We start from the raw sequence: 16,729 nt of genomic DNA on the forward strand, positions 1-16,729 counted from the left end.
CATGAGGAGGGAGGGAGGGAGGGAGGGAGTCATGACTAGTTGAAATTGATCAAACATTGAGGGAACATTTGCGTGAGAAATCACAAAACATATGCACATTTTATAGCAGCAGTGCAGTCTAAATGAGGTCACGACTGATTCCATTTCTAAATTTGCAGCACAGCTCCCGGAAATGCTGCTTTCTTTTCGAGCTTGACAGCAGACAGTCTTGATCAGGAAGCGCAGCAAGTTCAAGCCGGCCGGCAAAGGAGGCAAAAGTGACGAGGGCACCACAGGCTGACTGGCTGGCTGGCTGGAGAAGAGGAGAGGAGAGGACCGAAGCGAAGAGAAGAGGAGGGACAAAGATGATGGGAGCGAAAATGATTGCTGCACACAAGTGACCCACTTGGAACTGAAGGCACGTTAAGAAGAAGAAGAAGAAGAAGAAGCCCGATTGCAGAACCCGAGGAGTTGACGAAGATGTCGGCGTCGGCGCTGTTTATATTGGACCTGAAGGGAAAGGTAAGTTTGCAAGGTGATCCCAAACACCTGCTTCTGCAACTTCAACAATATATCGTTAACTTCTGCATACCTCACCAATTGGAAAAACATGGCACATTTCTCTTTGCACGTAAGACAGACGTGTCAGACTGAGAGAGAAAAAAAAAGAACTTGTCGAACTGGTTTCACAAAACAGGGAAGCTGTTCTTGTGCAGCCATGCAACTTTTATTTCTATCAAGTGTCCCTTTTGTCAAACAAATATTGCGTCACCGCTCTGAACGGTCACTTGCTATATGAATTCTTTTTTAAAGCTTGATTTTAATTTCACTTCTGTCATTTGACATTACGTGTTGAGAATGACCAACTGTGTACAACTGCGTTCTATTCTCAAACGGTCGTATCACTTTTAATGTCATGAGTTGGGTTGCTGAAAAAAGGATCGTAACCATCGGTATGCGTCTGGGATTTTGGTGAAACATCTTGAATGTGGAGTGCTCAGATGTGTTACCTCAAGCAGAAGCTGTAAATATTTCATGACAGCATTGTGCTTTCTATATTCTGCATTCAGGTCTTGATCTGCCGTAACTACATGGGAAACATGGATATGAACGAGATTGACCACTTCATGCCCTTCCTGATTAAGCGGGAAGATGAGGCCGAGACCACTCCGCTCATCACCCGCGGCTCCTCGCACTTTCTGTGGATCAAACATAACAACCTTTATTGTATCCCTGTAGAGTTCACATGTGTGCTTTGGAGTTTGCACATTGTGTCAAGTTTTTAGGAGAATGCTGCCGTCTTCCTTCCCGCCTGCCTCCATTTGGGTTTTGGGCCCTGGCCCGCCCTCATTCTCAGCGTTCAAAATTTAGCATCACAAAAGCATTATGTGTCAGGCACTACGATATTCACGCTTTAACAGCTTTGTTGCATTTTCTTCATTTCGAATGGATTTTCCACGATTCGTGATATTTCCAATCGGCCAAGTGAGCCATTAAACTCCCCCGCAGCTGGCCATCTTTTCGTTTGCTTCCATCTTTCGAGCAGCTTTCATCTGCTACTGTACTGATTGTGTCTTTCAAATCCATCCAACAATTTCTCAACAGTCCTTTCATTCAGTGGTGGCCATGACCAAAAAGAATGCCAATGCTGCTCTGCTTTATTCCTTCCTTTACAAGATGGTGCAGGTTTGTATCTTTTCATCCTAATACACAACTTAAGTTCACATGCTCTTGATACGCAAATAAGATTCAAGTGTCGCTCCTTTCGTCCTCGTGTATATGACTGAGTTTTGGATAACAATGCTAACACGTGCTAGGTGATTTGATCAAAAGCAATGAATTATTAAACAGAGTGGGCTTTCTTTGAATGCATTTCGATCTGTATTTCATGACCACTCTCAATACTGTCATCAATGTTTCAAGAAAACCCCCCAGATGACATCAGCTAGATAAAAGTACTTTTTCAACAATGTGTTCATTGATTTACATTTTACCCAAGAATTTTTTTCTCGTTCTATCACGTGTTTGAGATGAGGTCTGTTCACACTTGCGTTTAGGTGTTGCAGGAGTACTTTAAAGAGCTGGAGGAGGAGAGCATTCGCGACAACTTTGTGACCGTCTACGAGCTGATGGACGAAGTCATGGATTTTGGTTTCCCACAAACAACTGACAGCCAGATTCTTCAAGAGTAAGAAGCCCTCCCTCATTTGAATCAAAGTACTCTTACTTTGTCAGAACGATGCGAGTGTGAAAATATACATTCTGAAGCGAGACGTGATCAAATCGGTTCTTATCCAAGCCCGGCCTCCGTTTTTGTGTCGGGTCTCTTCTCCTGAGCTCCGTCTCGTGTTATTCTGTCGAGCTCTGCGAAGTCTATTCAGTGTTTGTTTGCTCATTGTTTAGTGAATGCTGTTTTCCCAGGCGTGTCGTTTTTGCCTTTGTCGCTACGTCCTGTGCATGTTTTATTAGTCATCTCAGGGAGGGGGGAAAAAGGCCACATTTGGATCCTGCCTTTGTTTGTGCATTTGACTACACGTAGAATAGGCTCAATACTTGGATCCCTTCAGTTCAAGAAAGAAACCAATATCGTATGTAGAACTAATGACTTAAGCCACAGCAAATAATGGAGCTTTATCCAAAATGAACAGAGGCCAGTGACTGTGCCACTTGAGCGAGCGGGCAGGCGGGCTGTCTTTTCACTCTTAACAGGGTTGTTTGTGTTCTCCCTTTTCTGTCCCACTGAAGACTTAGTGTTTTGGCCACAGCACAGCGCCAACCACGTGTCTTACTGTCAATTCACACCGCACTCTTTACCCTCAACATTGCTCCGGCCATTTCTTGCACTCACTTCAAGCTTGGAGATGAATGTCGAGATCTCTGATCTCAGGTTTGCCCAACTAGCTCTTGGCTTCATTTTTTGGGCACAATCAATTGTTATTTTGTAGTCATCATATGCACTGATTCCAGTAGATTTTTTTTTTTTTTTTTTTGGGGGGGTCATCATCTTTTAGCCTCTCTGAGTGATAGTTTGATGGCAGTGTTGTAACACTTCAGGTTGCTGCCTGATTAGAAAGCAGTGTTGTAGTTTTTCTTTGCTACCTTTTAGGTACATTACCCAGCAGGGTCACAAACTGGAGATTGGGGCTGTCCGACCTCCTGCCACTGTCACCAATGCTGTGTCTTGGAGATCAGAGGGCATCAAGTACAGAAAGAATGAAGTTTTTATGGATGTCATTGAGTCCGTAAATCTACTGGTGAGGGCGCTTTTTTTAAGAAAATGTTTTTATTAAAAGTTGTGAAAATGTCCCACGCAATACGGGCTTTCCTCCTTGATTGCTTGGTTATGAGTGACACACAGAGGGGCTGATTGTGGTATTTTGTTGTCACTTTATGATTTTAAAAAAAAACAACTAATTCCTGAACTGTTTTTCTTCCAGGTGAATGCAAGCGGGAGTGTCCTTCGAAGTGAGATCGTAGGCTGCATTAAGCTTAAAGTGATCCTTTCAGGGATGCCTGAACTCAGACTGGGCCTCAATGACAAAGTGCTTTTTGAAATCACAGGCAGTAAGTAACAGCCCTTCAAATTAAAATTGCAAAAATGATCAAACAAGCAGCATTTTCATGCAAAATTCAAACCCTTTTTTAGCGTGTGGCAGAGCCTATTTACATTATCCATTGTTTAACACCGCCCCCTTCTGGATATGGGCCACAAAGACAGGAGGCAGCCGTGTTTTGTTGAAATACAAATAATACTTGCACTTGCAGTATACGAGTCAAATCAGTACATTGGTAATGGCAACATTACTCACATCAAGTAATTTTTTTTAATGGCCATTCAGGCAGGTCTTTACAAGATTTTGCATCAACATGTATACAAATATGTGTTTTAGTTGAAGAAGAAGAATATTGACTCTTCAGATGATGTAATTGTGCTTAGTTTGACTCGATCTAATTCAAGCGATTTACGGTCAGGATGAGCAGGTATGCTGTCAAATGAACACAGCCTATTATAGTCAAATATTTGCAGACACTGCTTTGTTTTTTGATTCCAGGTTATTTAGCCCAGGTGAGCGAGAGGAGTAACAAATCCAAACCACAAGGGACACTGTCACATCTTCTGCTCTCCCCTTGCACATGCACAGACTTGTCTCTGACGCTCTTGTTATCGGCCCTAAGCTCCGAGCAGTGACAGAACACGTCTCAAATGACCTTACTTCTTACCTTTGCCAGGATGCTCAATGCATTTGCGGCTGGCTTACAAACAGATAGATGGAGCAGAGAGAGGGAACCGATTGAAAAGTGTTGCAATTCGGAGTTTTTGCAGCAATAATAACGAATTCCAGATTGGCTGTACAAGTCCGGTTTTAGCCTTTTTCTCTTTGTGTTGTGTTGTGTGTGTCTCAGGAGACAAGAGTAAAACGGTGGAACTGGAGGATGTAAAGTTCCATCAGTGTGTCCGTTTGTCGCGTTTCCAGAATGACCGCACCATTTCTTTCATTCCTCCTGATGGCGAGAGTGAGCTCATGTCCTACCGGCTCAACACAATGGTGAGCACACATTTCTTGAGTCCGCATTATAATTTCTCTCTTGTCCCGAAGGTTAACATGGTTTCTCTTTGATAAAGTGTGTTGTGATGCTGTGGAGGTCTGCGCTCAGCCCTCTGACCTTGTCCACTCTTTCTTCTGACCTTGTCCCTCTGACAGGTGAAGCCGCTCATATGGATCGAGAGCGTGATCGAGAAGTTCTCCCACAGCCGGGTCGAGATCAAGGTGAAGGTAATGACGAATGATGTGCATTGTGCGAGCATTGACACATGGCTTGTTCCAAAAAAAGACCATCTTTGGGCTTTGCACGCGTTTTGGAATGGCATTTGTTTGTCTTTGCAGGCTCGTAGTCAGTTTAAGAGCAGGTCAACTGCCAACAATGTGTCCATTTTGGTGCCAGTGCCCAGTGATGCCGACTCACCAAAGTTCAAGACCAGCACAGGCACTGCCAAGTGGTTGCCCGAGAAGAATGTGGTGCAGTGGAACATCAAATCTTTCCCTGTTAGTGCACAACTCTCTTTCAAATCCATGACGTGCCTTCAAAAAAGAAAAAAAAAGTCATTTCCAAAACGATTTTCATTTCAACAAACTGAAGGGTGGCAAGGAGTACCTGATGCGGGCACACTTTGAGCTACCCAGTGTGGATAGCGATGAGTTGGACGCCAAACGACCAATCTTGGTTAACTTTGAGATCCCCTATTTTACTGTGTCTGGCATTCAGGTGGGAGTCGATGTTAGTAAACAATATCTTTGACCTTTATTTGAGCTCAATTGACTTCTTTGTTTGTTTGTTTGTTTGTTTGTTTGTTTGTTTGTTTGTTTGTTTGTTTGTTTGTTTGTGCTACCTACCCAGGTGCGTTACCTAAAGATTATAGAAAAGAGCGGTTACCAGGCCTTGCCTTGGGTGCGCTACATCACACAAAGTGGAGGTAAGAACTCAAATAGTTGCTTAAGTTTCTATTTGATTCTTTAGATCAGCAGCATCAATGTCTTTCTTTTCACCTTTGCCTAAGGAGCGTAGTTATTGAGTATTTGATTTAGTGAGCCAGCCGGTACACCGGAGTGTAAATCTTTTTAAAGGATGTGATGGAATGTGCAAGAGTAATGACGGGGACAAGAGGTACGTCCGTGTTAATGCTTTGCTGTTCCATCTCTTGGCAGATTACCAGCTGCGGACAAACTAAAGGGCTCGGGCAAAGATGCTGCCGGACGAATGGCTCTCTGTGTCTTCCTCTCCTGTCCCTCCCTATGTGCTCCTTACCGTGTTCCCTTTGAAATGTATGAATTTCCATTCTTTTCTACTTTTTTCAGACCTGTCGTTTGTGTGAGTAACAGCAGTCGATCAATGGCAGCCAGTGGATGAACAAATTACCAAGCATTTGCCTCGTGTATTTCATCATCATGGAAACTTTTAGCATTTTTTTTTTAATCCGTTTGTGTTTAAAATATTAATCTACTTTTTTGTACTTAAGGCTCTTTTACTCTCCGAGGCAGAATCCCTGTATTTTATGTGAATTGCCTTGAAAATTGTTGCAGTACTATCATCAGCCCTCGCTCGCACTGTGAACATAATCCTCAGTCAAGTGAACCTAACACCAGCCAGCAGGTCAATGATTAATTAGTGATTGTATTGCCTGAGACTGTGGCTTGCAGGCAGGCAGGCAGGCAGGCAGGGTAATATTGCACCACCCCGCAGAGCTCGTAACCTTGTCCTTGTGCTCAAAATCCATTTGCAGCTTTCAACAGGCTGAATGTAGAAACGGGCCCACCGTTGTGGGATAGAATGAAGCTGGCCGGACGGCCGGCCAAAGAAAGCAGCCTGGACTGCTTGCTAGTCTGTCACGGGGGCAAATAGTGAGAAGGATCATTCACACCATAATTGAATGAGAAGTGAACCTTTGTAGCTCAGGCAAAGGCGAATTGGGTCTGGTTTGTCTGTTTACATTTTTGTTTGCCTCGGGCCAATAAAAACGATCAAACCCCACTTTTGACCTTTGTGTGAGTGCATGCAGGTGTGTGTTAGTGTGTGTGCATGCGTGCCTATGTGTGTAACAAAAGAGCTTGGTGCTAACCTGTGCCAGCCCCTGCAGGCCACCGCCTTGTGCACTGGACCTCCTTTTTTTTTTTTTTTTGTCCTCAGCATAACAATACTTCATTGTGTGGGAGCAGAATATGCAGAGACTGATAACACAAAAACTAAAATGGCTTCAAAGGCTTTTGGCAAGCCCTCACCCAACCCCAACAATCTAATGAGATCCAATACCAGAGCTGTGACAAATTAATTGATTATTCCAATTTTTCGGATGTTAATGTAAGAATCATTTCCACTTGCCATCCACGGCACAGCACAGCACCACCCTGATTGAAAAGTGTGCTTTTGAGTTAAGTTTTCAAAATGGATGAAACTAGAGTTCAAGTTTCAAAGTAGGATTTTGAAACCTGAGTTAGGCTTTTAAAGTCAAGACTCAAATTGGGTTAGCTTTTCAAATCAGGGTTTTAAACTAGTGTTTGGATTTCAAAGGAGGGATGGAGGTTTTAAACGAAGGTTACAGTTTCAAAGTTGGGTTATGGGTTGAGTCTATCTCCAGACCTGCAGAGGGCAGGAAAAAATAGAGCAATTCACCAAACTTCCTGTCAGATGCCAGGGCCGGACGGCCATATTGCCTGCAGACCACTATCAAAGCAAAGAAGGGAAAGCCTCTGAGTGAAAGAAGACGAGCAAAGAAAAGAAAAGCAATCCAAAGAGTTCCTGGTCACACGCAACTGGTAGGCAATGCATGCTTCTAAGTTTGCTTCATGCTTACTTGGTTTGAAATGTTTGCTTTGTTAGAAATGTTTGCTTTGAGCTACAAACTGTGTTTATCTTAACTTTGAGTGGCTCAATCCATTTGTAGTGCCTCATCATTTCCTACTATATGGATGCAATTACTGAATTTAGGGTCGAGCACTGCAAAGTCTTAACAGCTATTGAGTCATCATTTTTGCTGGTGTCTTCAATTAACCTAATCTGCATCTTTTTGGAATGCAAGAGAAAGAATGATGTAGCCAGAGAAAAAACACACACACACAGAAAGGCCAGAGTTGCTATTCAAAGGTCAGAAGTGTGAGACAGCTAGCCTGACAACTAGAGCCCCATGCTGCTGAATTAACATATACATCTCTTGTTTCTTCTTGATTTTTATTGTACCACATATAAAATAATTTAGCAGTGCAATTCTAAATGAATCATTAAGAGACAATGACATATGTTAACGCAATCACAGGATGTGCTTGTTTCAGTCGAACCATCTCACGGCCTGCCATTTTGCCTTGTACTGTTGAGCGATCACATTGTTTCTCACAATGAACATTGGAAGCTGAGCCCAATGCGCTGATTTGATCTTTTCGAGGCACATTGCACGGCTCTGTACTTGTTATACATATGTACCCAAACTACAACGGGAGACGACGCAGTTTGTTAATAGTTTACCTTTTCAGTCTGTTTTGTCATTGCTGCGCTCTTTAATTTCATATGAGATTAGCCAGACTGGAGGTAGTTTCTCCGCGAGCCCGGTGGTCCATATGTCCGGAGATGGTGAAGATGTTGAAAACGGTGTCGACAACCCTTCGTCCGTGTCGCGTTCTCTCAAGCAGGAAGACGGCCAGAGAGTAAATTCCAACGCCCACAACGGCGGCCCCTCCTCCAGTCAGCAACACCACGCCAGATATGTACATATCGTTGAGCGCTTGTCCGGGTTTAGGCATGTGGTTCGCTAGGGCCAGATGCAGTAGAACCCCTCCACAAATGAGCAGGGACATCCCAGCGATCAAAACCACCAGGAAATCCGACAATCCTCCGCTTTTCAGCATGTCGATCTGCCGTCGGCTGCGAATGCAATTCATGTCCTGCACGGCCGAGCTGAGCAGTTGTTTGAGCAAAACCCCCAAGGCGAGCAGGCAAAGGGCCGTGCCGGCGCCCAGCCGCCATTCGCTGGACACGCTGGTGGTGGTGGAGAGGAGGCCCACGCCTCCCAGTCCGCAGCCCACGATGAGAAAGACGGCGATGGAATAGCACAGCAGAGACTTGCCGGGTTCTCGGAACCACCACAGCTCCACTTGTTCCTCCAGGATGCCGTGCTGAATTTGAATTGGGTCGGCGGGACCGTGGAGGCCCATTTCGGGGCCCCGCGGTCTGCTCAGGGGGGGCATATGGTCCAGTTCAGGCATCTTGCTGCCACGCCCAGCCTGATGAATATGGCCGCCGCCGCCGCCACCACCGCAGAGGATAAAGAATCCACTTCAGAATCCTTTCAAGCCGTGTCACCTTCGCTGACAGCTGGCGCAGTTAGGAAAGGCAAGTCCAGGGGTTTGAGCCGGGGGAATGTTAACCTCGAGGCCCCCCGGCTCTCTTGAGAGGCTTTGCCATGGGAATAAGAGGCAATGCTGTGTATGTCTAAAAGCACTTGGCTGCGTATTATTGTTTTGCCCGCGGCGGCACTTTTCCAGTCCGTTCAGGTCCCGAGCCGGAAGAAAGGCCGGATCCTCGTTCACCTTGGTGCTTGCATGAATACAATTTGCAAATGGAGGGCCACATCACCTGGAAGAAAAGGCAGACTGCTTTGACACATTTGAACCTTGTAAGCATTGAAGGTATTCTGAACACCGACCGAATGAGCTCGTGTGTGGAAACGCGCAGTTAGATGGAATGCGTTGACTTCTCCAGGCCCACCTTTTCAGTCATGGTGACTTTTGGGAGAACAGTGGCATCATATAGAGACATTCAAATGAATTGTTCCTTGCTGTTTTCATCCAATCGTTCCGTTAGGCTGTTTAAAACCAATATCCAACCATGTCTTCCCTTAAGAGGCGTATAAATGAGTCCCACAGTACAGTCATGTAAACTCTAGCCAATTTAATAGTGTCCACAATGTTATTGTCAACCAAATATGTCTAAGCATGCATTCTGAAGGTTATGGCTGTCAGCAGCTCCTCTTTAAAAGCTGCCAGCAGCTTCCTTTCTATCAAAGTCAGCACGCTCACACGTCCCGACAAAAGCTGACAGGATTCACTCTTGTCGCATCCTGTGGAGGAAAATCCAATTCAGCAGTATCAAAACTGGACGCAGGACAAACATAACTGCACTATTCACATTCAAACAATTTTCAGCTCTTCGTCGATCTGAACAAAAGATCAAAATGAATATGAACCAGTGGGACGGTGTGCTTAATCCTCTTTAACAACATTTCTTTTCTAGTACATTCATGTTGGGTCATTAATTAATCCCAGATGGTCTGAGCGTGGCGTCACTTGGCGCTCGCTATAAAAACAGAACAGTGAGTCAGGTGTGATCCTGTCACGGTTGCGGAGGAGAAATAGTAGGACTGGAGTGTACTAAATGCTATTCCGCAACTGAACCAGAGTGCCTCGAAGCGGCAGAGAATGAAAGAATTGATGACAGGCTGCCTTTGTTATGCAAATGACTTCAAGGGTTTTATGATGGAAAAAGAGAAACCTCAAACATAATGCAGCCCAATCTTTATGCTTCATTGTCTGCCTCTTGGAAGTGCTTAGCCCTACAAGGTCACCTAAAAGAGCTGTGGCATAAAATAAGTACATAAAGGAGAAAAAAAAAAAAAAACACACCGTAGTGGACTCCAATTACCTGGGAAGCTTTGGGACTTTGGTATTCCCTCCTCTCTTATGTTGGCCCTGAATTCATTCCACTGGCCATTAGTGTCTCATTTTATTGTTGATACTTTGTTCCTGCAAGATTGGTTGTCTGGCAATATGCTAATCAGATTATCGCTCAGCAAAATACCGTTTAACAATGCGGGCAGAAACATCCAGAGGGACTAAGGGAGGTAGGTACACTCTGCACATTTGGATCCATTTACGTAGGTGTGAATGAATGACCGTTTTGAACATGAAGACAAAAACAGTCAAACACCATTGACAATTGTAGAAAAAAATGGAAATTGAACACAGCTGAACACGTGTTTTGGGCATGTAAGGCCATCTTGTGATGTCAAACGCTGTCTCTATATTTAGCATGCCGTCAATACCCGTCTGGCATTCCAGATCATGCTAAAGGGAAACAATAGAGGAGGGAGGATCTCTTTCTGTGTCATTTTTTATCATAGGCTTGAGCTGAAGCGAAGGCTAGTCCACCAGGTGATGTTTTGCCGTGGTGACAAAGCAACACACTCGTCTCTTTCTGTCTCCCCTTTTTTACCTTTAGTCAGTCATTGATTCGCTTGGCATCTCTGCAGGCGAGGCGAGGCGAGGCAAGGCAAGGCGAGGCGAGGGGTCAGGGTTGGCTCCATCTGTCTATGTGATAGGCACTGGTGCCAAGTGCCACAGGGAGAGAGAGAGAGAGAGAGAGATGAGGAGGGAAAGCTTGGATGGGTATGGAAGGGTAACAAATGTTTGAAGCTCCGGACTGCGGACGGTGCTAAAGCTTCAGTGTCCTTGTTGGAGTTTTCAATGTGGTAGGCAAAGACTAGATACTTTTTCTTTCTTTTTTTAAACGACCACAATGCATAGGCAAGGCAGCCACAAGGTTTGATTCCTTCACAATGGTCTGGTCAACTCGTAGGAAGAATTCAATGAGTGGCCCATCTCATCCTCACCCCTCCAATCTCTGAGTGTGGCTGTAGACATGAAGTCTGTCAGTGGAGGCTTGAAATCCATCCATCCATTCTATTTCATGGCCCTTAGAACACAGCTTCAATCCACTTTTTCTGCATTTTTTCAATTGATGGCCCAGCATCACCTCAATCTGCCCAAGACCTCCACACAACCTCATGTCCATTTGTTTCCTGTGCTTATCCGGCCCGCCTTCCACACCTTTCATTCTTTCTTCGGCCTCGCTCCATCCAGCAGTTCTCTTTATCCCCCCCCCCAACTTCTTATCTCTCCTGTCCGCTTAGGAGTTGTGGTGTCGCAAGGAGAGACCTGTGTGCCCGTGCTTCAGCGCAAGTCAGCGTGACACAAAGCCCTTGTGGCATGATATGTGTTAGAGTGGTGCTCACGCTAACTATATGCTCGCATCAAACACGTTCAATGTTGTGATGTTGACATGGCTTTTCCCATGACCGATGGACATCATCGTAATCAAGCGGGATTCATAAGAAAACGCAATCTGTCATTTGCCATGTCCTTATTTAAGAATCCCGCTTCCCCTAGTGGTGTAGCCTTGCCTAGTCAAGTCTTTAAGCCTCCTGTAACTTAGCTCCTCTTCATATCCACTTCCAAACACCTTTCATTTGTTTCCATTAAGTTTTCCTTCATCCTGGAGCCGATCCCAGCAGTCTTCGGGTGGGCAGGCTAGACCCTGAACTGGTCGCCAGCCATTCACAGTCCATTCGAGCACTAAACCTTGATCTGACTCGAGTCCCACTGCAGTCTCCGCTGCAATATCCGCATCAGCTATGTAAATAGTATGACATCATCTAACAGCGTGACACAGTGTAAGCCAGCCATGACAACAAAGAACAAAGAAACACAACATGACGCAGTAAAGCAAAGAGAACAATAGCGGGCCTAAGTCTGTTTCATCGTTGATCGATCCTGGGGTTTGGGTCTCCAATCAGACCACGGTATTTGGAGTTTCTCCCGAGATGAAGAAAAGAGTTGGCGACAACAACAGCTTTACGACTGCTCTTAAAATGACCGAGTACTAAACCCAACTGATATCACAAAAGTTGAGAGCTGCAATAAACATTGGCGAATGGACAGGCGCAGCAATGTAGATAAAGAAAACATCACAGTAACTTATGATGGGGTCATGACCAGCGACCTAGCGCATGTGCACCATCCAACTCCAAACTCTGCCTATCTCACCAAAAAAAGCTGCCAGCCGCTTCACGCTCAATGCCTTTTCAAATCTCTGTGGTGAGCACATGTTGTTTTCAGCCTGACTTGCTTTCTCGTCTTTGGCCACGTCTGGGGAGAGTTTTATGTTTTGGTGCTTTATTTGTTTTGGTTTTTTCTTTTTCCGTAGACAGTTCGGGTGATTGAACTTTGTCCCTAGATAAGTTGTGTGCCTGACGTATCTGAACAAAGTGGCAGGCACAAAGAGTTCATGCCTGGGCACATTATTGACCTGTTCCAATCACAATAACTTCCACTGTCTGTGGTTTCTAGAGTTTCCATAACGCAGTGAAACTCCCCTCAGTGCATATGTACAGCATTTGAGGACGTCCTCATCTAGTTTGCATGAAAATTGTGAGCCATCCCACAAGTGCAAAGGTTAGGCTATGATACAGTATCGCTGTGTTTCAGCCACCGGGCTCAAGAAAAGTAAGAAATACATTGAAATATTTTGTGGTTCTTCTTTTCTCAAATTGAAACCGTTTACCATTTCAAGGCTACATGGATCTATTAAAATAGCTTCTACCGCTCCTTTAAACTACAATCTACAAATAATACAAACTGAGGTTCGTTTTTGCCATTAATAGTATTCTTGCTCTACGTATATACGGCGTATGAACTTCATATAAGTTGTCAAGGGTTAAAATAAAAGAAAACCTGATGTCTTGATCTTTTTCCGAGTTAAAAATAGTCATCCTTACTGTGCGCTCAGCTGATGCGTGTCATTCTCCCGTGCGTGATGGCAGCGTCCTTTCCTTTCTGTCCGCCCGCCGATTGCATCCAGGTGTATCTGCGGTTGGCAAGTGACAGCGGCGGCGGCGGCAGCTGCAGCCGGCCGTGGGCGCACACACGCATGCATGCATTCGAGGCTTCATAGATTGAAAAGGAGCTCCGATTTGTCAGCTGCTTCCGCGTGTGTGCGTGCACCAGCACAGCAACGGGCGGACCCCCGGACTGCGCGACTCTGCGCGACTCTGCTGCAAGGATGGCAGAGCAGAGTAGAGCGAAGCAAAGCACGGGACTCGAGTGGGAGGGGACACGGTCGGCGTGGCTCGACCTCTGCACCGACCGACGCAACTTCTCGGCTATCTCGGGATCGCACGGCTCTGCCTTTCTGTGATCCTCAATTGACACGGCACTTTTACTCTTCAAGCATTCATTTGATATCGCACTTTTTTTTTCAACAGAAATGTGCAAACGAATGATTTGATATTGATATAGGCCTCCAGCAACTTGATTGGGTGTACAATATACAGTTATAAAAGAAAAAGAGAAAACGTGTACAATACATGTTCAAAATAGAAATAGCCACAACCATGAACAGGACAAGCGATGTTGAAAATGGTTGGTTGGATGGATCAATAAAAAGAATGCCTTTTCAGAATGATCATCTTCAAAGAGCTCTCAAATGCCATTTTAGTACTGCATGTGATTTCTAAAAGAATAAACATCTTGATTGATTGTCAATTGTTTTTGTTTCTGATGCCTAGAATTGGCCGTGGTGCATTGGCCTAATATAGATGAAGATACAAACGTGCAAGTTGGTCAAATCTTTTTCAAATCTCCCATTCTTCATGTTCAATACTTCCATCCTCAACAGGGCCACGTTCCAAATTTAGATTGTGTTTCATTCACACACAGCTAATCGTTTACGCATTGAAGTGCTACCGCAGTACGCAGACAAGTATTATTTATAGACCAAAGCCAGAAGAACTTGTGATTGTGTTGATTGGATGCAATAGTCGGCGCGTGAGTGAGTCATCGAACCGAGGCTACGTTCTACCGACTCTGTCAGTGACTTGTTTTTCGCCGTGTTCCCGTTGTGAGCTTCCATTCTTTTCTCTGGGCAATCCCTCCGGCGGCAAAACTCCATCTGTGTATATTACACCCCGAGCACCCTTCCCAAAAAGGGGCAGTGCTCTTGTGAACAGATGTTCAGCAGTCTGTTCGTTCCGGTAGCGAGGTTGGGAAGTACGTACATTTCCAAGTGAAGTGTTGGACTGAAAGGATGTACTTTTACTTTCAGATCAACATCTTGAGCATTTAGGTTGTGTATTGAAAGAAAGCATCGGCATATTTCACTGAAGCTGGTGCAGCCAGCCAGAAGATGCTGGCCCCGTGAAAAGGATCACCTTGGGGCCCACCACAAAAACAACAAATTGAAAAGGAGCAGGGGCATCTCAATAAATTCTAATTAGAGGGAGCCACAAAGCAATCTAGCAACAGAGCAGCTGCTTCACTCCAAGCAAATCTTTATTTATGAATGTACAAATTCATGCACGCACGCATATGAGCCACACATATTTATGTTTATGTTGCGTCATATCGTTGGAAACTCAGCAATTATATTTGCATGTCCTACAATTGGCTTTTCCGGTGGAAGCATTTCTATGCATCTGTATTTCATGATGAAAACACAAGCTAGCACAGAGCACACTATGTGAACGAGACAAGGGACTTTGTGGCAAAGGATCCGTCCGACTTGGAAGAAAACTTGTGATGAATGGCCAAAGTTTGGGACAATATTGATGCAGTGTGCTATCGAGCTGTTCTGCACAACCATGTTTCATTGCTTAAAGAGGCTGATTTAATGGACTTCTTGGTGCCAGAATCAATTCCAACATGATCGGGTATTCTTTTGTGCTCATTTTCTGCCTTTAGGTTACTTTTTACACAATGCTATGCATTCACTTTGCTCGTGATGTATTATTGCTCAGAGGGGTTGTAAAAGTGGACAATGAAGCTAGTTAAGTGCAAGACCATTTAGATTACAAATATGTTTACAATGAATAGCTGCATGCATTTTCTCTTATTGGGGGTATGACCATTCAAACTTATGGTGGCTCTGGTTATGTGACATGGCAAGTACTGGACTTGGGAGCCAATTGCTGGGGGGGGGGGCGAGCAATGAAGTGGATATAGTGGTGGTAAAAATAGGGCAGCGACATCCTCATGTGCTGCTGTACAGTACAACATGTACCTGGCAAAAGATTTAAAAGCTTTTCAGTGCAAAAGAACCTCAAAGGAGGTAGTACATTGAGAAACACAATTTGCTGCCTGGTCATGGTGAAGATAGGGGCAGGGAAGATAAATGAGAGGACAATGAGGCAGTGAGGGAGGTCATTATTTAGAGGGCTAGACTCAAGGTGGGAGATAAAGGATGAAGGGGAGTGGCCAATGAGAGAGTGACAGACTGTAACAAAGATACACATGTGCCAAGAGAAGGAAAACAAGGGACCTAAAAGGTGACAAATGGCGCTTCAGGTAGAGAAAAGGGCTGAACTAAATAAGAAAAGCAACAATCACATGATCTCTCTCTCTCTCTCTCTCTCTCTCTCTCTCTCTCTCTCTCTCTCTCTCTCTCTCTCTCTCTCTCTCTCTCTCTCTCTCTCTCTCTCTCTCTCTCGTTACTCTCACACAACAGTCCACACATGACAACAACTAGTGTCGTCATCATGCATCATCCTCAAAATGAGATTAGGTCCACATCAACCGCCCCTTCAGCACTGATGAGAGGTGATGTCGCATTTCCCTTAGAAATTCAGTGAATGGCCTTTCCTCTGTCAAAGAAAGCTGGCCACCCTGCAATGCATCGCTTCATTTCTTTCTTCACTTCTAATCAGTGTCAGGATGGAGAAAAAAGGAAGGAAGGAAGGAAGAGAAGGGAGCATTGAAAAAAGAGTGAGGGAGGATTTGCATATCACATTCAAAAGAACAGAGAGAACTTGGCATCAAATATATTTCCCTTCATTGCATCAACTTGTAGGAATTGGCATCCTATTATTTGGTGATTATTGTTGATACACTATTTTTCCCATTTCATTCCAAAACTGAATGCATTTTTAGCCTTTATGAGTCAGGACTTTCTTGAAACATTTTCTTTTTGATCCTCAGTATTGGAGTCCAGTCACCGGCCGGATCGGATGGTTTGGCGGACCGGATTCAGCCCGCGGGTCACCATTTGGTGATCCCTGTGCTACAGGCTCTCAATAGTTAATCTTCTTTTTAATCTGCTGTCGGAGGGAGCCTGTCACTCGGATGATGAGTGACAGTTGGATGGGAATTGGCTCCACAGTTTTAGGCAAGTATACTGACAGGAATAGAACAGAAATGATATGATTCTCTTTAGAAAATGCCTCAGAGTACAGCCCTGACCTTGCAGAGGGTGCTAAGGTAGGCACAAATTGCAAATATCGGCTAACAAAAGCGGTGAAAATGACTCTCTTGGGGATGAGTCACTTTCTGCTTGGAGGACTTGGAGGATAAACTACTGTTCCCAAGCAGCCGTACTCCTCCCCAGTGTTTAATGTTACATTTGTGTGTGGCCTGTTTGCCACATCTATGAATCATATGAT

At 44.7% G+C, this 16,729-nt stretch overlaps 2 protein-coding genes across 3 annotated transcripts; one reads left to right on the top strand and one right to left on the bottom strand.

Annotated features, from left to right (window-relative positions):
* The first annotated feature begins 139 nt into the window (after nt 1-139).
* Nucleotides 140-6,019, top strand: ap1m3 (adaptor related protein complex 1 subunit mu 3). Its single transcript, XM_037249958.1, has 12 exons — nt 140-501; nt 1,050-1,206; nt 1,598-1,665; nt 2,037-2,167; nt 3,086-3,233; nt 3,417-3,543; nt 4,384-4,526; nt 4,683-4,754; nt 4,866-5,024; nt 5,119-5,244; nt 5,377-5,452; nt 5,685-6,019. Exons 1-12 carry the CDS (start codon nt 460-462, stop codon nt 5,705-5,707), a joined length of 1,272 nt encoding a protein of 423 aa, XP_037105853.1. The 5' UTR covers nt 140-459; the 3' UTR covers nt 5,708-6,019.
* Nucleotides 6,020-7,807: 1,788 nt separating this feature from the next.
* On the bottom strand, nt 7,808-13,232 carry LOC119121896 (transmembrane protein 125). Of its 2 annotated transcripts, XM_037249966.1 has the most exons (3): nt 13,076-13,232; nt 10,735-10,843; nt 7,808-9,099 (listed from the first exon to the last, which is right to left on the bottom strand). In XM_037249966.1, exon 3 carries the CDS (start codon nt 8,727-8,729, stop codon nt 8,031-8,033), a length of 699 nt encoding a protein of 232 aa, XP_037105861.1. In that variant the 5' UTR covers nt 8,730-9,099; nt 10,735-10,843; nt 13,076-13,232; the 3' UTR covers nt 7,808-8,030. The 2 variants fall into 2 exon arrangements, with proteins under 2 accessions (XP_037105861.1, XP_037105860.1); XM_037249965.1 differs by lacking the exon at nt 10,735-10,843.
* Nucleotides 13,233-16,729: the final 3,497 nt, after the last annotated feature.

This window comes from Syngnathus acus, chromosome 4, assembly GCF_901709675.1.
Source record: "Syngnathus acus chromosome 4, fSynAcu1.2, whole genome shotgun sequence".
In the NCBI taxonomy this organism is placed as follows: domain Eukaryota; kingdom Metazoa; phylum Chordata; class Actinopteri; order Syngnathiformes; family Syngnathidae; genus Syngnathus; species Syngnathus acus.

Excerpts from the sequence above, each read along its gene's own strand:
- ap1m3 (XM_037249958.1), top strand. The coding sequence starts at position 460 with ATGTCGGCGTCGGCGCTGTTTATATTGGACCTGAAGGGAAAG. Across the intron at positions 1,666-2,036 it reads TCCTTTACAAGATGGTGCAG|GTGTTGCAGGAGTACTTTAA; the intron begins GTTTGTATCTTT and ends ACTTGCGTTTAG. Across the intron at positions 2,168-3,085 it reads GACAGCCAGATTCTTCAAGA|GTACATTACCCAGCAGGGTC; the intron begins GTAAGAAGCCCT and ends GCTACCTTTTAG.
- LOC119121896 (XM_037249965.1), bottom strand. The coding sequence starts at position 8,729 with ATGCCTGAACTGGACCATATGCCCCCCCTGAGCAGACCGCGGGGCCCC.